Source organism: Protopterus annectens, chromosome 5.part1 (assembly GCF_019279795.1).
Source record: "Protopterus annectens isolate FY-2018-M chromosome 5.part1, PAN1.0, whole genome shotgun sequence".
Taxonomy (NCBI): Eukaryota; Metazoa; Chordata; order Ceratodontiformes; family Protopteridae; genus Protopterus; species Protopterus annectens.
Window position 1 is genome coordinate 283,423,053 of NC_056736.1, and position 23,429 is coordinate 283,446,481.

Below are 23,429 nucleotides of genomic sequence, written 5' to 3' on the forward strand. Positions count from 1 at the left end.
TGAAATGGTCTCTGGTCCCACAATAGGATTTTTAAAAAGGAACTTGTGTGAATCAGGAACCCTGTAATATCTGTCAGGATTTCTGGGAGCAGGAGGCAAAGAATCAGGGGCCAAACTAGATTATGAAAAGGCATCAACAATGTCTAGTACAGGAGGTATAGCTAAAGGCCAATGCTGAGGCAAGAGTAAGAAATCCCTAAGCCTCTTTTCTGAATCAGAAAAATCCTGGCTTTCCCAGTGGAAATGCTCCCATAGAGTATGTAAGGTCTCAATAAAAGACAAATCCTCTGGAGGGGAAGGAGAGGGAATAGAGTCCTCTGCATCAGAATCCTCATAATTAGATAAGGGCAAATCCAGATCAACAGAACAAACAGAAGAATCAGAAAAATCAGAATCCTAGTCAGAAGATTCATAAATAACTTCAGTCCTAGGTCTCTCAGAAGAGGGAGAGGTTGGCTTTCCCTGATTAGAGTTACAAGATCTTCAGTCATTCTTATTTGTTTTTTTAGGCATAGAGGCCTGAGCATGTGGTCTGGGCGGTTTCCTAGGCATGGTTCGAGATTTTGGCCTAAATGAAGGAGGAGGCATCTGTTTAATATGCAAGTTTGTAGGCCTGAATACACACTCAGAAGCCGGTGCCTGCACAGCGGCTCCGGACCCATCCAAGGTAGAGACATCCGCAGGTTCCACAGTTGAAGCATCTCGCAGCATACCGGACTCCGAATGGGTCTCAGTAGAGGCCTGCGAGTCAGAAGTAGTGGGTATCGGGGACTGCAAAAGCACCTCACCGAGTACCAGTGAACTGGCGACTGGCTTAGAAGCGTCGTCGGCAGCTTTGGACCTCGGCGGCCTGTCTCGGTCTTTATCTTTGCGTTTTTTTGGAATCCCAGTAGTTGGATGGCTAACCGACATTTCTGGATAATTAAACCAAGAACCAAAACATTTAGAGGCGAAAATATACAGACGGATAGTGCACTGATTAAATAAAGCACAAAACCTACAGTAAGGCACTTCGTGGTCAGGGCCTAGGCAAGGAATACAGTACGAATAAAAATCTTTGAGAGGTACTTGCTTTCCACAAGTAATGCAAGTATTAACTTTTACTGACATCGGTAAGGAGCAAGAAAAAGTTTCCCCAACAGGGTACTTAGCTTTAGGTGAAGACTTCGGTTCTGAAACTCGAAAATGAAAATTTCAGGAGTCAGCTGACCGGCAGTTGCGAAATTCTTCTGCTTCGGGCACCACATGGCAAGAAAGACTGATGTAACTGCGTCAGCTGCATGTTTTATACCCCTGACGATCTGACGTCATGGAAGGGACAGCAACCGATGCAGGACCCAAGACTTTGTTAATCAGGCCGACTGAGGGCTACTGCAAGCAAATAACCCAAATGTAATGACTGCAACAGTGAAACACAAAGAACATCAACCTGCTCACCAGCCCAGAGGACATCAAAGGCAGGTGGAAGGACCATTTCCAGCAGCTTCTAAATGAAAACCCCACAGAAGCTGTACTGCCCCACAAACAGCCTACGATGAAAGAGGAGCCCACCCTAGAAGTAAGAACAGCACTAAGAAAGATGAAGTCAGGAAAAGCAGAAGGCTCAGATAAGGTCAAAACAGATATGATAAAGATGCTGGGTGAGATAGGGGAGAAATGGTTCCTGAGGGTACTAACAGCAGTGTGGAGAGAAAGGCACATCCCAGATGACAGGAGAATAAGCATACTTGTGCCAGTGTACAAGAACAAAGGGGACATCCACAACTGTGGGCAGTACAGAGGCATCAAACTCCTACCACATTGCATGAAAGCTCTGGAAAGGGCGATTGATAAACGGATATGCACAACAGTAGAATGTAAGATGGGAGATGAGCAGTTTGGATTCAGATCAGGATTCAGCACAACTGACCTGATATTTGCATTGAGACAGATACTAAAGTGAGGAGAGAGTCCAACTGAGCATTCCTAGACTTGGAGAAAGCATACAACAAAGTCCTAACAAAGCTCATCTGGGAAGTACTGCAGTGGTTTGAAGTCCCAGAAACATTGATAAAATTAGTGCAGGCTATGTAAAAGGACCCAATGACTCAAGTACGGACAGTGTTCAGCCTCACAGTGGGAGTTGGTGTACATTAGGGTTCAGCTCTGAGCCCACTGCTGTTCATACTGGTGATGGACTACATTAGCAAACAGGTTGGAGGGGATGGATCAAAAAAGCTGCTGTATGCAGACAATGTGGCAGTACAGGCAGACTCTGTGCTAGAACTTCAGCAAAGGAAAGGAGAATGAAATGCAAATCTGAAGGCACATGGGATGAAACTAAGCACAGATAAGACAGTGGAAATGGCAGCATATTAGGGAAATCAGAAGAACCTGAGAATAGAGATAGAAGGGAAGATATAGTGAAACAAACAGCTTCAAATATCTGGAAGGAGTAGTTGAGGAGAAGGGTAGTCTGAATGAAGTCAAAGCTAGAATCAGAGGGCTGCAGCCAACTAGCATAGAGTAGCAGGTGTAGTCTATGACAGAAGAATGCCAAAGAAGCTGAAAAGTAAGGTATACAAGACAGCAGAGCGACCAGTACTACTGTATGGTACAGAAACCTGGGCAGTAAAGGCAGAACAGTTGAAGCTAGAGGTGATGGAAATGAACTGCCTGAGAAAGGCAGTAGGTTGCACACTGTGGGACAGATGAAGAAATGAGGACACAAGAGCAGAAGCCAATTGCAGAAAAGATCAAAGAGAACATATTATGGTTTTTTGGGTACATGTGTAGAAAAACAGAAGACAATCTGGTAAAGATGATTTGGGACAGACATGAAAAAGGTAAGAGGAAGCGAGGATGTCCAGCAAAAAGGTGGCTGGATTGTGTGAAAGAAGATCTGCGGCAGTCAGGCAGGAGTGCAGCACTGATTCGAGAGAGTTGGCGACAGTTAACACGATACCACAACAGTTCAGGCAAGGCCGGGGGGGGGGGGGGGGGCGAGGGAGATGGCTGAAGACAAATGAAGAACTACTCATATGGAACGTTATGGTGAGTACATAACTTCATGTGAAGTAGTCGTCTTCATTTGTTCTTCAACCTGTGGGACAGAGTCCCCAGCTACTATACACCTGGGAGGCCCCTGATGGAAGGATATTTCAGAGCATGGCGCAGCCAATGGATGCCCTGTTCCTGGATACGATGTCCAATTTATAATGTGAGATGAAGGTATGAGATGAGGCCCAAGTAGCTGCAGAACAAATATCTAGTGAAACTCTAGACCAAAAAGCCACTGAAGTGGCCATAGATCTGGTAGAATATGCTTTTACCTGACCTGGTGAGGAAATCCCCCTGATAGAATACAGCCAGATAATACGCAGGGAAATCCAACAGACAATAGTAACTTTGGATACTAGTTTCCCTAAAAAGGATTTGGAATAAGAAAAAGTACAGTTGTGTACACTTACCATAAATTTAGATGTTAGAGTGTCTTCACTGTTGCAGTCATTACCTGTGGGTTATCCTTGCTGTGGTAGCCCTTGGTCAGCCCAAATACCAGAGTCAATGTTTTTTGTGTGCCGGCTGCCATAAGCTGTAGTCCGTCAGGTCGTCAGTGCCACAAAGCAAGGCAGCCAACGTCATTACATCAGTTTTTCTTGCCCTAACCCATCAGAAGCACAAGGGAAAATAAAGAAGTGGTCCTGGTGGCTAAAACCCATCTTGGGAAGCTTGTGTCCCCTAGGGGAAGATGTTAAATGAGGGATGGAGGGAGGGAAACCAGGACTGCAACAGTGAATACACTCGAACATCTACATTCATGGTAAGTGTACACAACTGTACTATGTTCTTTGTGTTTCACTGCTGCAGTCATCACCTGTGGGAGGATTCCCAAAGCTGAGGAAAAGGGTGGAAGGATAGGTTGAGTCCTAGGTATGGGTCTGGAGGCCCTGCAGAACTGCAGAGGCAAACCTTGCCCTAGACTTAGAAGAGAGGTAGGTGGTAATGCTTTGTAAAGGTATGGACAGACGTCCAGGTGGCCATTTCCAAGATGTCCCTTGTTAGGTACTCCTCTGAGGAAGGCAGTGGAAGTGGAGGTTGCTCTAGTAAAGTGGGTACAGACTGACTTACGGATGGGTTTCCCCATGCAGTCTGTTGCAAAAATGGATACAGTGTGAAATCCATTTGGAAATTGTTTGTTTGGAGATGGGCTTCTCCTCTGCCCCTGGGGCAAAGCTTACAAGAAGTGGTCTTTTTGAAAGGCTTAGTATGGTCCAGACAGTATCAGAGTTGTCTGTGTACATAGAGTGTAGAATTATTTCCCCCTTGTTTTGAGGGTTGGGAAAGAAGGTGGGAAGGTGTATGGCCTGGTTAAGGGTCACATCAGACACCACCTTGGGCATAAAAGCAGGGGTTAGTCCTCAGGGGGAGACTGTCTGCATGAAAAATTATGAAGGGCTCGACAGCCATGAGAGCTTGATGTTCCGAGACCCTTCTGGGCTGAGGTGATAGCTAGTAGGAAGGCAGTCTTCCAAGACAGGTATTTCAATTCTGTTGAAGCGGCAGGTTTGAAAGGAGGTAAGGATAGTCTCTCTAACACAATGCAGGTCCACGGTGGCATTGAAGGCCTTCTGGGAGGCCTAATATTAGATGCCCCTCTGAGGAATTGCTTAATCAAAGGATGAGGGGTGAGTCTGAATCATAATGGGCAGAGATGGCCAAGGCATGGATTTTAACAGAGGAGAAAGAGAAGCTACTACTGAGCAACTCTGCTATGTAACCTAGGATGAGAGAGATGGAAGGTTTGTAGGGACTGCCCCCTTTTGATTGTTTCCAGGAGCAGAATCTTTTCCATTTTCTGCATATGATTTTCTTGTGCTGGGTCTTCTGGCCTCTGTGATGATATCAATGACCGGTTTTGCTTAAGAGGGGCTCCATGTTAGTTTTTAGTGTACAAGCCATGCTGAGAGTCTGTAGGTCTGGGTACAGTACCTTTCCCCCCTCTCCTGGGTCGAGGTCTGACATCAGAAGAAGCAGCTTTGGGGGCTGTAAGGTCAGACTGCGTAATAAGGGGTACAAATGCTGCCTGGGCCAATCTGGGGCAATGCATATGGCCTTTAGTCTCTCCTCTTTTATTATGATAAGAGCCTTGGGAATAAGAAGCAGAGAAAGATATATGCACACAAAGAGGGAGCTGCTCCTGGGGAAGGTCAAGGCATCCACCTTCCATGCTAGGAGGTGATAATCCCTGGTAGAGAACTTGTGCAGCTGGTGGTTGAGGTGCGAGGCAAAGAGGTCCACACGTCTGGGGTCCCCCACTCCTGGGCTTACCTTGGCTCTGTCTGCTAGGGGCAGGGAAAGCCCAGTGCTTAGAGGGAAAGTTCCTGCTGAATCTGGGAGGTTGAACTTGAAAAAAATCTTTTACTCTTTGGATAGATTTTGCTTTGTCTTGTATCTTTTTAAGCACCTCTTATGCTTTTTTCCCCAAACGGGCATTCCTTATCTAGGGGTGCATCATAAGTTTAGACTTGACATGATCAGGGAAAGGTTGTTCCTTCAGCCATGCATGTCTTCTAACAGATCCTGTCACTGCTGCCCTGCTAGAGGCTTCTAGGGCATCATATCCACATTGTAATGAGTGTATGGCCACTTGACAAGCAGAGTGTAGTAATTCTGCCAGCTCTTTTGAGTTGGCACCGTCAGGAGAGGTAGCAATCTTCCGTTTTAATTGGCCCAAAGTGTGTTGTTGATATTTTAGCATATGGAACTGACAACTGAGATCTCGGATAGCTAAGGTTGCAGAGGTGTATACTTTCTTACCCCATCTGTCCAGAGCTCTGGAGTCTTTGTCAGAAGGAAGAGGATTCTTGGCAGAACTAGTCTTAGCTTCTTTGGGTCCCTGTGTAATGACCTCAGGGTCCTCAGCAGGATTCCTGTACAGGTATTTGTGAGAATCCAGTACTCTGCAGTACCTGTCAAGTTTAGTTGGAGCAGGAGGCAGGGGGGATCAGGGGCTAAGCTGGATTCATTGAAAACATCCACCACCACTTCCAAAACAGGTGGGATGGCCGGGGGTCTGTGCTGGGGCATGTCCAGAAACTCTCCAAGTCGTTTCTTTGACTGTGGGAAGTCTTGAGATTCCCACTGAAAATGTTCCCTGAAGGAGGGGAAGGGTTTCCCCAAAGGAGAGGTCCTCTGGAGGGGGGCAGAAGGAATGGATTTCTCTGCATCTGAATCCTCAAACAGTTAAGGGATGTTGTTCCTCTTCAAAAGCAGAATAATCAGATTCCTCAGACTCTTGGTCTGTCATACTTTCTGCAGAAGGATGCCTTTTCCTTTTTGGAGTGGGGGCCTGAGTACCTCGGATAAGGGAGAAGAGAACCTTTGCCATTTTAAGCATTCGAGCTTAGGGTGGGGGAGCAGTGGCTAGAAGCAGATTTCCTAGGAGTGGCCTGGCTTCTAGGCCTGAGAGAATCCGGTCTCTGAGAAGTAGTTGGATGCAAAGACGTCTTTTTTTGTCTAGAATTGGTAGTGCAAAAGGCATCCTCGGAAGCTGGTGCCTGGGTTGTGGCTCCAGACCCAACAGAGGCAAAGACCGCCAAAGGCTCGGAAGACTAAGTAGATTTCTGCGGCATATTGGACCCGAAAGGGTCTCGGCAGAGGCCTGCATAGAAAGCGAGTCGGGCATCAGGGGCTGCGAAAGCACCTCACTGAATTCCGGAGAATTGACTTGCTTAGCAGTTGCGTCGTTGGAAGGCTTAGCCTTGTATGGCCTGTCTCTATCTTTATTTCTACGTTTTTTTCAGAATGTCGACAGATTGTTGGCCGACTGATGCCATACCGGAATTCAAAGACAGAACATGAAAATAACTATGCAAAAAGAGCTCTACAGCGAATGGTTCTCGCATTAGAGAGGCCACAGAACTGGCAATGAGTGACATCGCGGTCTGGGCCTAAACAAGTGATGCAGTAAGAATAAAGGTCTTGGTGTGGGATCTGCTTTCCACAGGTGAGACAATTAACTTTTTTGGACATCAGTTAGAGCAAGAAAAAAGGGTCCCAAAGGGGTACTTAGCTTTAGACGTTTTCTGCAGAAATTCAACTTCTGGTAGTGACGACCAGCACTCGTGGGCACTGCTTCTGCTACGGGCTCCACAGTAAGAAAGGCTGATGTAATGACTTTGGCTGCCTTGCTTTATAGCACTGACGACTTGATGTCATACTACAAGTGACGGCAGGTGGAGCACAAAAACATTGACTCTAGTATTCGGGTTGACTGAGGGCTACCACAGCAGGGATAACCCACAGGTGATGACTGCAACAGTGAAACATGATCGAAAAGTTAGTCAGATTTACGAAAAGCTTTCTGTCCTGTGCAAATAGAAACGTAACAGTCTATGTACAGCCAACAAATGCAAGTTATATTCTCCCTTGTTTTGAAGATTTGTAAAGAAGAGTAAGATTTCGTCTGGTTAATGTTGGCCTCTGAAGCTACATTGGGAAGAAAGGATGGGTTAGTATGCAAAGACACGGTGTCCTTATGAAAAATCATATAAGGGGGCCTTGATAAATAGTGCTTGAAGTTCTGACACTCTCCTGGCAAAAGTAATGGCAATTAAGAATGTAGTCTTCCATGACAAACTGCAAATCCACCGAAGCTGCAGGTTCAAAGGGGAGGGGGGGGACTAAAGCCTGAAGCACTAATGTAAGACCCCACGGAGGCGTAGGATCCTTCACCAGGGGTCTCAGAAGGCAGGTCTTGAAAAGCTTAGAGGATGCTAAGGAAGCCCTTTTGTCCCCCAACATGAAAATTGGAAATTGTAGCCAGGTGAACTCTGACTGTAGAGAAACTGACGCCTTGTTGTAAAATCCCAGATAAGAATCCTAACAACGTAGAAACTGAAGCAGTAAAAGGATCCAATGCATGCTGCGAAGCCCATACAGAAAAACATTTCCACTTGCTATAGTACACCTTCTTGGTGGAAGACTTGTGAGCCAGAATTCTTTTAACGGGAGAAGATAAACCGGGAATCCTGATAATCATGGGAACTTGAGCAACCAAGCAGTGAGCTTTAGAATGTCTAGGTTTGGATGGGGAGTCCTTGATGGTGAGAAATGAGATCCAGAACTGGATCCCGCGTCCACGGTAGAGCCACCAGACGAGACCACAGATGGGGAAACCAGACTTGGCAAGGCCAGAATGGGGCAATGAGTATCACAAAACTCCGCAGCCTGCGAGCTTTCTAAAGAAACTTTGGCATCAAGGGTAGAGGAGGATAAGAATACAGAAGACTGGAAGGCCAATCATGAGTCACAGCATCTGGGGGCTTCTCCCTGAGGGGGATTTAGAGTGAAGAACTCGCTGGATTTCACGTTGGAAGGAGATACGAAAAGATCGCAGCAAGGCTGACCCCACTTGTGAAAGACCTGTTCCGCTTCTGAAGGATTCAGAGATCAATCGTAAGGTAACAGGATAGATCTGTTGAGCCTGTCCGCAAGAATGTTGGACTGTCCAGGAATGTGCAAAGCCAGCAGAAATCGGCCAGTGGAGATCGGCCATTCCCATACTCTCATGGCTTTGTGACAAAAGGGATAAGATCTGCCCCCCCCCAATGTTTGATGTACCAGACGGCATGTCTGTCTGGATAGCAATCATCCCTAAGGGAAGATGGGCATGTACAGCCTGCACCGTGAGAAGCACCCCCCTCATTTCCAGGATGTTGATATGCAAACTGGTTTTGGATGGGGACCACGTGCCTTGGACTGGGAGGCGTCCATGGTCACCGTGACCTTGGGAAATGAAGGGAGAAAATGACATCCCCGGACCAGGTCCGGGGAATGAATACACCACCAAAGAGAGGCCCTGCACACTCAGGAGATTCGAACAGGATAAGACAACGGTAAAGCTATCAGGAACCACTGTATGTAGAGTCCACTGAAGGATCCACATGTGAAGACGCGCCAAGAGTAGGAGACTGATTGTGGCCGCCATATGTCCGTAGTACTACTACTGCTGCCAGAGATTGGGTTTGAAGAACGCAAATAACATGCTGCTTCAGGCTGTGTATCCTTCTCTGGAGTAAGGAAGACTTTTGTCTGGATAGTGTCTGAGCCCTAATGAAGTCTAACGACTGAACTGGGGCCAAAAATGACTTGCCGAGATTGACTGTGAAGCCCAACATCTGGGTTAGGTAAAGGAAGGAATCCCTTGCTTGACAGAGTTGATGTGTGGAAGGGGTGAGGAGCCACTCGTCCAGGTAGGGGAAAACCTGAATGCCCTGAAGTCTCTGGTGAGCCGCTACTACTGCCATCACTTTGGTGAACACCCCGGGGGCTGTGGTGAGACCAAAGGGGAGCGCTCTGAATTGATGACAACTGGCAACAAGATGGAGGCGGAGAAACCTCTGAGTGTGTCTGTCCATCTTGATATGATCATATGCATCTTGGAGGTCAATCAAGCACATCCAATTGTTCTCCTGCAGAAAAGGCAAGACAGACTGAAGGGTAACCATCAAGAATTTCGTCTTGGCCACTGACAGGGTCAAGGTGGAAAGATCCAGAATTGGTCTTGGGTCTCCCTGTCATCTTTGGTACTAAAAAGAACCTGGAATAAATGCCTAATCCAGACTGGTCTTGGGAGACATGTTGGATGACCTGGTTTTCTAGCAGCTTTGCTATTTCAAGTGCTTCATCCTCCCTGTGTGTGGTTGGAATGGCTGGTAGGTGTTTTAGTGGTAGAGGTGGCTCAAGGAATGGAATCCAATAACCTCTGGATATAATCTGCAATACCCAATGATCTGTTGTGATGGATTCACACTCAGTTAGGTGTAGTGACAACTGGCCCCCGACTGCCTCCAGAGATGGACAGTCAGGCAACTCAAAGGCTGTTGCGTGGGTCTGTCTGAGAAACATTCTCAAGACCCGCAATTTCTTGGACCCCCTCTGCCTCTAGGGCGACGTCTACCGTATCCCCCCCTCTACCCCTGGGGGAAGGTGAGTCCTGGGTGTCTCCGGAAAATGCCTGAGATTCCGGAATCACATCTTAGTCCCTTGCTGATTCCTAGAAAAGGATCTTTGAGGGGTGGAGAAGCGGATCCCGATGGCAGTCTTCCCGTCCTTCTCACTATGGACCAAGGTCTCACGTACAGACTTTCCAAACAAGTAGAACAGTTAGTGAATGATGTCTCAGAAGGGTCTGAGAACTGACAAGAGCCGGAGCCAAGCGTGTCGCCTGATAGCAACGCCTGTACCAGCTGCCCTAGTGGCTCCCTCAGTAGCACGGGAGAAGACACAGAGGTGTTCGTGACTGACTTCAGAGTGGCTATATGAGCAGAAAACTACTATTCCTCCGACATGGACTCAGGGGTCGACTCAGCGATCTCCTTCACTAGGTCTTGCGGCAGCCGAATCACGTGCCATATAATTCAGTGCTTTTACTGAAAAAGTCACTGAATCGTAAGCCCGCATCCCCAATCGGTCCATCCGTAGAGTTTTCCTGAATTAGCTCTTTCCTAGTGGCAGCTGCCACCACCACAGCATCAACAGGGGACCACTTGTTCCAGTGTGTCCTATCTGAAAGTGGACTAAGAACTTTATCCGGGTGCTACCATGTCCGGTTCCTTCCACTCCCAGGTCCATTAACGGATCAGCTGGAGAGGACACCCAGGAAGTAGAGTGACCTGTGCCGAATGCATAGAGGAGCACTGATTCATCCGAAGTAGGTTTCTGGGAAGACCCTCCCCCCCCAGGAGGTGGTGTTCCATGTAGTCACCGAAGACATCATCCTCGGGGGGGTGACCGGGAAGGAACCCTCCCCCTACTCCAAACTGGTGTCTTCAGTGAGCAACTCCAGAGGGGAGTCCAAGTGCCTCCTTTTGCATGTACGTTTGCAAGGAACTTCCTCAGTGGGAATCGTCCTGCTGCTCCCACACAGGAGCTTCCTGAGACAAAATGGCAGCAGGCTGTTCCAGAGATGGCAGGTTGGTTGGAATTGAACCCAAAACAGAGGGAGTTGGAGTGGAGTCAGAGATGGTCAAGGATCTCGAAACTGAGACAACCCTCTCCACCACATCAAAAGCCAAAGAACGGACATCCTGAGAAAGGCCAGTAGGAGCTGACCCCTTCTGCCCTGATGGGGGAGCCAGACCTGAGCCTCCAAGAGCAAAGATAGCGAGGGGAAGACTGTGCTCCGACACACAGACCTGACATCCCGCCATGGCCAGCATCACGGTACAGTCTGCGCAGACCCTTCGACCTCGAGGTTCCTCAGATCCAAGGGCTCCGAAACCAAAGGTTAGATCAGAGAAGGAGCAATTGGGGTAAAGAATGACTGTGTGCTGCCCGCTCCAGAGAGAGAGAGGGGGCAGGTAAGATTCCCATCTGAATCTGGGTGCAGATTAACTTCATCATCCTGTCCATCTCCGTTTCACTAAGGCTCTGGGTGGAGCGGGAGAAGGAGGTGACCGACACTGGCCTGGAAGGACGGTGAGGGGAAGCCTGCACTTGAGACCGGATCCAGGGCTCCTCCAGCTCAGGGGAAAACCAACGAGAGTCTGGTAACTGGTCTAGTCTTAGGTGGAGGGCCGGCCTGAGCAGAGCAGTTAGGGGACAGATTCTTGGACTGTCCTTTTTAGATTACTCCTCTTCCCGAGACCTCTTAGCAGGAGTTTGAGCCCCAGAGGCCAGGGAGGTGGAAGAAGCAGCAGCCGAAGATGAAGTTGGGGGGCGCCAGGACTACAGTCCCCGAAGAAGGAAGGAGGCCCTTTAGTATTAGTTTATCCCTCCAGTCCTTCAGTGCCCTGGGTCTGAACCTGGCACAGATGGAGCAGGAGGTTTGAAGGTGGGCCGCCCCCAAACACACCACGCCCAGAGTGTGGCCATTGGCTGGAGAGAGCTGTGCACTTCCTGAAGCCTGGCTTGGGGGTTTCAGACATGATCCCAGGGCAGGCCCAGCCCAATCACAAACCCTCACCATACACCCTACGGAAAAGGGCAGGAAGATAGAAAAGAGAGCTTTTTTTTTAAAACAGACAACCACATGGAGGGTAGGATAGAAAGCAGGGAGAGAAAAGAGAGAGAGAACTTCAAAAACCACTCACTTACCAAAAAAACGAAGCCGTGAGCTCAGACCACAACGTGGACTTTGCAGGTGGCAAACGAGATCTGAAGGGAGGAATGAGACAGTGGCATTATGGGTAAGGGGAGGAGCTTTGAGCTTGGATCAGATGCTGGATAAGTGGCAGTCAGATCCGATACGGATCCCTAACCCACAGGTTGAAGAACAAATGAAGCAACTATTTCAGATCAATTTTTACAGCATAACTGAATTTAACCATCAAGAAAACTGAAGAAAGAAAACTACCTCTTTTCTGGGCTGTTTCTGCCTGTGAAAAAAGTGGAACTTGCTTATTTGGCTACCCACTCACCATTCAGATACGACTGATCACAAAAATATGCTCCCTTAAATGAATTACAACGTGCAATGGAACCAACATGCTCCCTTAAATTAATCTGAATCAAGACACTTCCTGATGTGACACAGGAATTCAAACAAAATTTCAAAGGTGAAAACTTTAAAAAAAAAAATAAATAAAATAAAAATAAATAAAGTGCGTTTCAAAACTACACAATTCCATTTAGAGGAAACAGCATGAATTGTTAAGAGAAAATATTGAACCCTACTGGAAATGCGCATTCATGTGGTGATACAATACATGGTCACAGAAAGACTATCTTAACTTTCTCTTGCACATACAAAGGGACAGTATGCCCCAGTAAAAAGTGTGATCATACTCAAATGACACAAGGAAATCCCCTGCATACAACAAAGTTTTGCTTCAGTCATTCAGTGAAATATTAGCAATTATGCATTATACCTTTTGCTACAAAATCTCAACAATTTAGAAATCCGATCTAAAAAGGATTAAATTAATAAGATCCTTTATTAACAGAAGTAGGAGTACATATTAAGAAAAGCGCAGGTATGAAGTGCACTTCACAACAAAAGACACCATGGGTCTGCATAAAAAATGCATTAGCCGGAAGATTAAGGTGCATTTCAAAAAGTATTTAACATTTTAAGGATTCAGATGACATCTGCATGTCAACTATGGGAAGTCAGTGATCTGAACTCTGAAAGAGATGCTCAGCTTTCCTCAGGAAAAGAGATATATACACAGCACAAGGAGGTTAAACAGAGGAAAACACTCACTCTTAGACCAGTGTCTGTAAAGTACAAAATTCACCTTTACTAGTTCCGAAGCATCTGTGAGAGAACCTGGGACTGTTTGGGTGCTTCCCAATTCGCAAAATGGGATTTGAGGAAACCCCATAAAAAGTGACTTAAATCTTGTGTGGAGTCTGGTGTTAAAATGGGTACATTACTACACAACAGTAAATGCATCTGTTCAACAATACTGGCAAACTACTGTACAAGAATATTCATTTCATATTGATAAAGTCGAATGTAGCTTTATGAAAAAAAAATCAAAGCAAAGTAAAAAAGTGATGAAAAGTAAACAATGCTCTGCAGAACCCAATGACCATTCTGTTTTTCTGTTTTTGTGACTATAATTGCAGAACATTTTATTATATACAGTTCAGTAAGGTTTCTCAGTTTCAGATTTCCCCCGCCTCTCTCTCTTCAGATCGCCTGGAGTCTCTCTCGTTTGTGCTATCATCACGTTTTTGCTCTTTGTCTCTTGATCTCTCTCTAGAAGACTGATCTCTAGAAGACCTGCAATATAAACACAAACTTTGTTGATTGGAAAAAAATAAAATGTTTGTAATTAAAGACAAAATTATGCAATTGTGGTCAAAAGCAAAAGCTGATGGATGTCATGCTTTTCAAAAGTATCATGTGAAAGCTCAGTGCAGCCAACAAGCACAAGCTGCTGAACATCACATTCACTGCATCTTTCAACATAGTCAATAATTTGCTCAGAACAAGTTACAAGAAAACAGTTCTTTAGTGAGAGACAGATAACAGGGACTAGCTTTAAAAGCTACATTTGCCTAGATTTTTCATTTGCTGGAATAAATATAAAAAAGCACCTTCACAGTCACATTATCTGGTATGCTCTTGTTACTGGAAAAGAGGCGAGAAGTACAAAAAGGAAACCAAATGGGCTTAAATTTCTTTCCGTAAGGAACAGAAAAAGATCCAAAGTTTACATACAAACATAAAAAGAAGTTATGTCTTACCATAACGTTCCATCTGTATTGTTGATCCTTGTTCAGTCATTACGTATGGGTATCGGTTCCGACCTCGAAACTGAGCCGGCCATCTTCCAAGCTTGCATCAGCTACAAACTCTCGAGCTAAACTCTTACCCATAATCCCCCTCTCCCTGTTACCTCAGATTGAGTTTGCAAGTCAAAACAAGGTAGAAGCTACCTCTGGTCAAATGACCAGAGAGAACTGGATGGCGAGATCCACTAGAAGCCACAGGAGGGAGAAGCGGGGAGGGTTGTAATGACTGAACGAAGAAAAACAATACAGATGGAACGTTATGGTAAGACTTCTTTATCTGATATTGTTAATCCTCGTTCATTCCTCACGTATGGGACAGAGTCTCCAGCTACCTCTATCCCTGGGAGGCTCTCATGGAAGGACATTCCTGAGCACCATAGAACCAAAAGATGCTCTTCCCCTGGAGGCCAAATCCAATTTGTAATGATTGATGAAGGTATGAGGTGCAGCCCAAGTTGCAGCTGCACAGATGTCATGTAAAGAAGCTCTGGCATGGAAGGCAGCAGAACTTGCCACCGACCTTGTCGAATGACCCTTCATGGTAGTAGGCAATGGGATATTACGTTGTGTATAGATGAAGGTCGCACAGACTTTCAACTAGCTAATGTGACCTTAGCAACAGCAGATCCTAATCTAGGTCCAGAATAGGCCAAAAATAAGTGGTCAGATTTAAGAGAGGACCTAGTTCTGTTCAAGTAAAAGAGGATTGAGGATTTGCCTATGAACATATAGGGTATGTAGGCAATAATCTCCTCTGTTTGAATGATTGAATGATTGGGAAAGAAAACTGGCAATTCAATGGTTTGATTAATGGACATTTCAGAGATCACTTTTGGCAGAAATGAAGGATTAGTTCTCAAAAACACTATGAAAAATCAAGTATGGACTCTTGATGCATAAAGCTTGAAGCTTAGAGATGCGTCTGGCAGAAGTAATGGCGACCAAAAACAAGGTTTTCCATGACAAATATGTGAGGCCACAAGAAGAAGCTGGTTCGAAGGGTGGCATTGTCAGAGCTTGTAGAACTAACGACAGGTCTCATGGTTGAATAGGTTCTCTAAACGGAGGCTTCAAATGATTCACACCTTTTAAGAAGGTCTTGCATAATTTGTGTGACATGAGAGGAGTCTTGGACACCCTCATGGAAAAGTACAGTTTTGTACCTACCATAAATGTAGATGTCCGAGAGGTATGCATCTGCAGTCCTAACATATGGGTTGTCCTGCCTCAGGCAGCCCTTCGGTCGGCCGGATTCCAAAGTCTGGGTCTGGCCTCGGCTGATGTTGCTCTTTCCCCGACGTCATAGCTGCTGTGAATTGGGTATAAAGGCATCAGCCAACGCCATTTTCCTCAGTGTTTCTTGCCCCAGATGCCAGGTGCCCTCTAGGAAGGCTAAATTTGGATAAATGCAAATGATTCCAAACAGTAGAGAGCAAACAAAAATAAACATGTATATACATATATACAAACAAATACACCATAATAGATTCCCCCAGCTAGCTACAAGATGGGCAAATACTCTAGGAGTACCACAGAGGGGAAGGAGGGTGGGTAATCCTGACTGCAGATGCATACCTCTCTGACATCTACATTTATGGTAGGTACAAAACTGTACTATGTCCTTTAAGGATGCATCTGCAGTCCTAACATATGGGTAGAATACCATAGTCAAACTGGGGGAGGAGGCACTAAGATGATTATGGTGTAGTTAAGATCCCTTGCAAAACAGCAGTTGCAAAACCTGCTCAGGATCTGGAGTATAAAGGTAGATTATAATGCTTGGCAAATGTATGCACGGAGCTCCAAGTAGCAGCCTCTAGAATGTCTTTGGTAGCCACTCCTCGTAAGAAAGCTGTAGTAGTGGCTGTAGCTCTTGTGGAGTGAGGCCTGATGTTTTCTGGAGTTGTCTTTCCATGAAAAGAGTAACAAAATCTAATGCAATTTCCTATCCATTTTGAGATTGTCTGTTTTGAAATTGCTTTTCCTTCCATTCCTGTTGCATATGCTACCAGAAAGCTGGTCAGTTTTTCTATTGTTCTTGGTTCTGTCCATATAGTAGCGCAATTGCCTGTGCACATCCAAGGTATGTAGTAGTCTTTCCCCCCTGTTCTGTGGGTTGGGGAAGAATGTTGGTAGGTGGATTGCTTGGTTCAATGATACCCTGGAGACCACCTTTGGCATAAAAGCAGGGTTAGTTCTCAAGGACACTCTATCCTGATGGAAGATAAGGAAGGGCTGTACTGCCATTAATGCCTGTAATTCAGAAACCCTTCTTGCTGAAGTGATTGCAAGCAGGAAAGCAGTTTTCCAAGATAAGAACTGTAATTCTGCTGTTGCTGCTGGCTCGAAAGGGGGAAGTGTTAATTTTTCCAGCACAAAGTTGAGGTCCCATGTAGGCAAAGGTGGCTTCCTTGGAGGCTTTACATTTTTAATTCCTCTCAGAAACTGCCTGAGTAGAGGATGAGAGAAGACTGGAGGATCCATGTTGTATTCTGCTGAAATTGCTGATGCATGAATCTTAATGGAGGAGTAAGACAGGCCATTGTGGAAAAGTTCTGCTAAATATTCCAGGATGTTAGCTATGTTTGCTAATGATACATTTTCTCCTTTTGCTGCACTCCAAATGAGGTATCTTTTCCATTTGGTTGAGTAAGTCTTCCTTGTGGAGGGTCTGCGAGCCTCCAGGATAATGTCTTTAACCCTCTGGGATAAATCTGGGTTATTTTGTTTTATGTAATATTCCAGGCAGCTAGCTGCAGTGTTTTCAAGTTTGGATGTAGGATCTTGAAGTTGTTCTGTGTTAGCAGTAAAGGAACTGGAGGAAGAGGCCATGCGTGTGTCCGAGACATACTCCTCAGTAGCGGGTACCAATGCTGCCTCGGCCAGTCTGGAGCTATCAGGATGATCCTTGGGCGATCTTCTTTGATCTTCAGTAGCACTTTGTGCATCAAAGGAAGAGGTGGGAATGCATATGCTGTCAGGTTTTCCCAACTGAAGGAGAGGGAGTCCACCTTCCAAGCAAGTGGGTGGTATGCCCTTGTGCAGAATTTCCTCAATTGGTGGTTGTGTGGGGATGCGAACAGGTCTATTTCTGGTAGTCCCCATTTCTTTGTAATGGATTTGAAGATGTCTGGATGCAGCATCCATTTGTGGGCATCCGTGGTAGTTCTGCTTAAGGAGTCTGCTAGTATATTTTCTTTTCCTGGCTGAATGTTGAGGTTCAGGGCTACATTCCACAGGTCCATTGCCATCCGGCATAGAGGATATGAATGTGTGCCTCCTTGTTTGTTGATATACCACATGACTGTGGTGTTGTCCGTCCTTATCAGCAAATGACCCTGTTGAAGAAATGGTCTGAATGTCTGAAATGCCTGTTTCACTGCCAGCATCTCTGATTTATGTGTAGGTTCAGCTAGTCTTGTGTCCATAGGCCTTGTATACACTTGTCCACCATGTGTGCCCCCCAGCCTAGGTCCGAGGCGTCCGTGGTGATAGTCTGGCTTGGGTGAGGTTTGTGGAAGGGCAGTCCTCTGTTCAACTGACAGGCCTGAGCCCACCACAGGAATTCTTGCTTCAGGCATGGGATTATTGGAATCTGGGCTTCTAGGCTGTGCTTGTGTTGAGACCATATATTCCTTAGGTACCATTGCAACTTCCTCATATGCAGCCTGGCATGTGGAATCAATATTATGCAGGATGCCATGTAACCCAGGGCTTGCAGGACTTTCCTTGCTGTAAGCTGGTTCTGTGTTGTTAATGCCATGAAATAGAATGGTAGTTGCTTTTGCTTTTCTGCTGTGATAAATGCCATCTGATTTGAAGTGTCCAGTTCTGCACCCAAGAATGTTATCCTTTGGGATGGTACCAGCCTTGACTTTTTCATGTTGACTGTGTATCCCAGGGCTTGCAGTAGTTGTATAACCTTTTCCAAATCTTGTGTTAATTTGGTCTTGCTGTCTGCTTGTATCAGGCAGTCGTCCAGGTATGGATAAATCTGAATTCCCTGAAGCCTGCAATGAGCAATTACTGATGCCAGGCATTTCGTGAATACTCTGGGTGCAGTAGATAAGCCAAAGGGCAATGCTGAGAATTGATAATGCTCTGATCCTGCAAGAAATCTGAGGTATCTTCTGCAATCTGGTCGTATAGGGACGTGCAGGTATGCCTCCTTGAGATCTAGAGTCACCAGCCAAGACTCCTTGCCCAGCATGGGAAGAAGTTGCTGTAGGGTCAGCATTTTGAATTTTGGAACAATGAGATATGTGTTCAGAGCAGACAGGTCGAGAATAGGCCTCCATTGGTTTTCTTTTCTTGGTACCAGGAAAAGTCTGGAGTAAAATCCTTGTCCTTGTTCCATAGGTGGTACCTTTTCTATAGCTCTCATCCTTAGTAAGTGGTTGATTTGTTTTAGAGCGTTTGTTTTTTGGTTTGGTGGAAGGTTTGGCATTCCTCTCTTTTTTGGTAGAGTGTGGAAGTGAAACCTGTAGCCTTTGTCTATTGTCTGTAAAATCCATTTGTCTCCTGTAATGTAATGCCAGTTTACGGAAAATAAGGCTAGCTTTCCGCCTAAGGGTGCTTCCAGTTGTTCCCTGGTAGGCGGTATCAGAGCCAAGTCATTGTGTCTGTCCTGTGGAAGTGGTAGTAGCTGGATTTGTGGCAGTACTTCTCTGGTTGTTAGGCTGCCACTGACGTCCCCTGTAGGCACCTCTGGATTGACCTCTGCCTCTTGGGGGCCTATTTCTGCCTCTCTGTGCTCTGGAGGTGTCTGGAAAGGACCAAGTCTTCGAAGGCCAATTTCTACTAAACCTCGGAGGTTGGACCTGTAAGAAATCCTTGACTGTTTGAACAGATTTTGCTTTTTCTTCCACCTTCTTTAGCACTTGCTGTGCAGGGGAGCCAAACAAACTTTGTTTCTCCATGGGAGCATCTAGGAGCCTTGACTTTACATGGTCTGGTAAGGATTGCTCTTTTAACCATGCATGCCTTCTGATCACTGTTCCAGTCATAGCTGATCTAAAGGAAGCCTCCAGTGCATCATAGCCACATTTTAAAGAATGATTACTGACCTGCTGAGTGTTATGTACCAAATCCTGAAGGGACTTACGGTCTATAGGTTCAGGAGAGGACAGTTTTTTTATTTAGCTGGTCTAACAAAAATTCCTGATACTGGATCATGTGGAATTGGCAGTTTAAGGCCCTAGCCGAAAGAGTAGCAGAAGTATAAACTTTTTTACCCCATCTCTCTAATGCTCTAGATTCTCTTTCAGAGGGGAGGGGGTTTTTGGCAGAGGCAGCTGCTACAGCTTTGGGGCCCTGTGAAATGGTTTCCGGATCTGCAATAGGAGCCTTATACAAGTGAAAGTGTGTATCCGGGACCCTGTAATATCTGTCGGGTTCGCCTTCTGGAGGATTTGAATTTCCTGACTCATCCGAGGAGTAGTCAGTCGAAACTGGATCGGGGGGCTCTGCTCTAGGCCTTTTCTCTGGAGGGGGTTGAGAGGCCCTGTCTGGGTGAGGTTGGGATCCCCTGATCAAGGAAATGAGATCCTCAGCCAGGCTGAGCATTTGGGAACTAGAGGTAGGCCTGTGTGGGGTTTTTGCAGGCAAGGCCTTAGAAGATTTAGCTGCTTTAGCCCTAGAAAAAGCCTTGATGGACATAGATGCAGGGGGCCTAGCAGCTCCACGTGCAGGAGTAGATATGTCTAAAGGAATAGTATCGGATAAATCCTGGGTGCCTGCTACAGCAGGAGAAATTTCAGTAGCAGATTCAGCCATGCTGTGTGAGGCCTCGGCTGTCGGAGGTATGCTTTCGGCCGAAGGAAGAACCGAGGACTCTGTTTCAGCCGAAACCGAGACACTCGCGGTTGGCTTAACCGTGGTTTCGGCCGAAACCACGGACCACGAGTGTCGGTCCTTTTCCTTGCGCTTTTTAGCCAATTGTGAAGTCGGAGTCTCCGACGGCATTTTGTAAGCAAAAGCGGGACCAAAAAACTCCTCTGCAAACTTTGACCAACGTCTAAGTGTCCATCGGTTGAAGGAAGCACAGGCTAGACAAGCTGATACGTCGTGGTCTGGGCCTAAGCAAGGAAGGCAGTAAGAGTGGAAATCCTTATGAGGTATTTGTTTCCCACAAGTTAAACAATTATTTACTTTTTCTGACATCGGCTGAGGCAAGAAAGAGTCCCCAACGGGGTACTTAGCTTTTTAGAAGTCTTCGGTAGTAAAAATCTCTGGATCTGACCGACCGGCACTTGTGAACAGCTTCTGCTTCGGGCACCGCGCGGCAAGAAAGACTGAGGAAAATGGCGTCGGCTGATGCCTTTATACCCAATTCACAGCAGCTATGACGTCGGGTGAAGAGCGACATCAGCCGAGGCCAGACCCAGACTTTGGAATCCGGCCGACCGTAGGGCTGCCTGAGGCAGGACAACCCATATGTTAGGACTGCAGATGCATCCTTGAAGGACATTCAGATATTGCAGACAAATTAACTCTAATGGTAGAGGCCGATAGACCCCGACTGAAATAGGTCAGCCAAATACTCTAGTATTATCGACACCTGTGCTGAGAAGGGGATCTACTTGTTTTTCTTTCAGCCAACAGGTAAATCTTTTCCACTTGCTTAGATAAGTAATTCTGGTGGAAGACTTATGAGATGCAATAAGAATGCCCCGTACTGGTAAAGAAAGATCATTCTGCCTGGCAATCACAGGAATTGGAGGAGCCAAACTGTGAGCTTCAGGCTGTCCAAGTTGGGATGAATCCGGTTCTGTGGATGTGAGATCAACTCCGGGGTGGACGGAGAATCCATGGTTGATCTAGCAGGTGAGGCCAAAGGAAGGGGAACCAAATCTGATGAGACCGATATGGTGCTATGAGGATCACCTTGCTCTTCAACCGATGGGCTTTCTTCAGAAACTGGGGAATGAGGGGAAAAGGTGGGAATGCATAAAGAAGACCAGAGGACCAATCGTGGATTAGAGCATCCCTGGGTAACTGTCCCGGAGGAGGAATCAGGGCGAAGTAGTTGCTGTATTTGTAGTTGGTCGGGGATGCAAAGAGGTCACATCAAGGACGGCCCCAGCTGTGGAAGATCTCCACCGCTATCAGGGGATTCAGGGACCACTCAAGGTTGTAGAATGCACCTGCTGAGTCTGTCTGCTATCACGTTGGAACTCCCAGGAATGTGCGTTGCTAGAAGAAAACTGTTGGTAGCCATCGCCCATTGCCATATCTTCATGGCCTCTCGACAAAGGGGGAAAGATTTGGTTCCACCTTGTTTGTTGAATTACCAGACCACCGCCATGTTGTCCGATTGAATCACAATCGTCCCAGACAGCAGCAGGGGATGGAATGCTTGCAAAGCCAGAAGCACCGCCCTCAGCTCTAGAACATTTATATGCAGTTGGGCCTCAAATTCAGACCAAGTGCCTTGGACTGTCTGTCCCTGACATAGCCCCCCCCCACTCCATCAGGGAGGCGTCCGTGATCATTGTAGCCTTCGGTTGCTGGGGGGAGAAGGGGAGAGACCATTGTGACGGGTTGTGGGTCATCCACCAGCTTAAATCCTGTTTGCACCTGTGGGTTACTTGAATCTTGGCTGAAAGAGGATGCTGAAAAGGATACCATTGGGTGAGCAGTAACCATTTTAGAAGCCTCATGTGAAACCTGGCCAGAGGGACAAAGGTGATGGAGGCTGCCATGGAACCCAACAGCTGTAGGACAGAGTGAGCTGTGGATTTCTCCCTTGAAAGGATTGGGATCAGTTGTTGCTTTATCCTTAAAATTCTGTGCTCTGGAATGGATGATCTGCAATTCTTTGTATCCAATATGACCCCTATGAATTCTGTGGACTGAGATGGGGTGAGATTGGATTTTTGCCAGTTTATGGTTATGCCTAGCCTTTTTGAAACAGGTAGAGAGTATGCCAGGGCTTATGCCAGGGCTTCTTCCAATAGATGTCTGGGGGGGGGGGGGGCTTCGGAGATGAGCCAGTCGTCTAGATATGGAAACACCTGGAATTCCTTGTAATCGCAAGTGAGCTGTGATGACTGCCATGCATTTTGTGGACCCTCTGGGGGCTGTAGAGTGTCCGAAGGGCAGTACTCTGAACTGGTAATGAATGGCTCCCGCACAGAGGCACAGAAATCTTCTTGATGGCCTGTCCACTTCTATGTGGTAGCACGCATCTTGAAGATCTATCGAGCACATCCGATCGTCTTTTTCCAAAAGCGGGAGGATAGACTATTGTGATCTGGAATTTTTGTACTCTCACAAACTTGTTTAATACACCGAGATCCAAAATTGGTCTCCAGTCCCTGGTTTTCTTTGGTACCAAATATAGTCTTGAATAGAATCCGGATCCTATCTGGTCTGGAGGGACTATTTGGATAACTCTTTTTCTTAGCAGCTTTTCTATCTCTAGTGCTGCTTCTTCCCTTTGACTGGGTGGAATGTCGGGAAGGTTTTTTGAAGGGACCGGACAAAGATTGAAGGGGATATGATAACCTCTGGTTATAATCCTTTGTACCCAACAATCGGTGGTGATGGTTAGCCAGGCAGAAGGGTACAAGGAGAAACGACCCCCAACTACCTTTAGAGGAAAGGAGTTAGGCCACTTTTCAGGAGGGCTGGTAGGATTGGCCAGGAAAAGTGTCCCTAGAACCCTGGTTACGTGAACCCCCTCTGCCCCGAAAGGGCCATCTTCCCTGTGAGTTTCCTCCTCTGCCTCTAGGGGAGAACTCGGCCTGTGTGTCACGGAAAGGACCCTGAGATTTCTTAAACCATATCTTCCCACTCTTGGTTTTGGGAGAAAGCACGTTGAGGGGAAGAATAACTGACACCTACGGCAGAAAGGGTCTTGCTGTCCTGTTCACATCTGGCCAGTGTGCTTTTAACTTTGGGTCCAAACAACGAAGAAGCCTTAAAGGGTTCCACAAAATTGCACAAGCACATCCAGGCTTGTCATCTCAAGACCACAGCTGAACACGCCGCTTTAGCTGCTCCTTCTGATGCGCGAGATATCAGTCGCATGGAGGAGTTAGATATTGACTCAATGGTGGCCAGCTGAGAGGTCACTGTCACGGACCTCATCAGACATGGCACCAGCCAAGGTTTCGGAGAGCTCAGAAATTAAATCCCTTTGAAGCCTGATAAAGTGTGCCATATAATTCAGGGACATGATAGCAAAGTTTGCTGAT

The 23,429-nt window shown here is 46.4% G+C and overlaps 1 protein-coding gene across 1 annotated transcript in view; it reads right to left on the minus strand.

The window, feature by feature from the left end:
* Positions 1–12,901: 12,901 nt before the first annotated feature.
* LOC122803149 (putative RNA-binding protein Luc7-like 1) overlaps positions 12,902–23,429 on the minus strand; it is a 1,029,881-nt gene continuing 1,019,353 nt past the window's right edge. Inside the window, exon 7 of the mRNA XM_044072769.1 lies at positions 12,902–13,714. Coding sequence (XP_043928704.1) covers positions 13,597–13,714 — 118 coding nt within the window. The 3' untranslated portion in view covers positions 12,902–13,596. The remainder of the gene's footprint in view (positions 13,715–23,429) is intronic.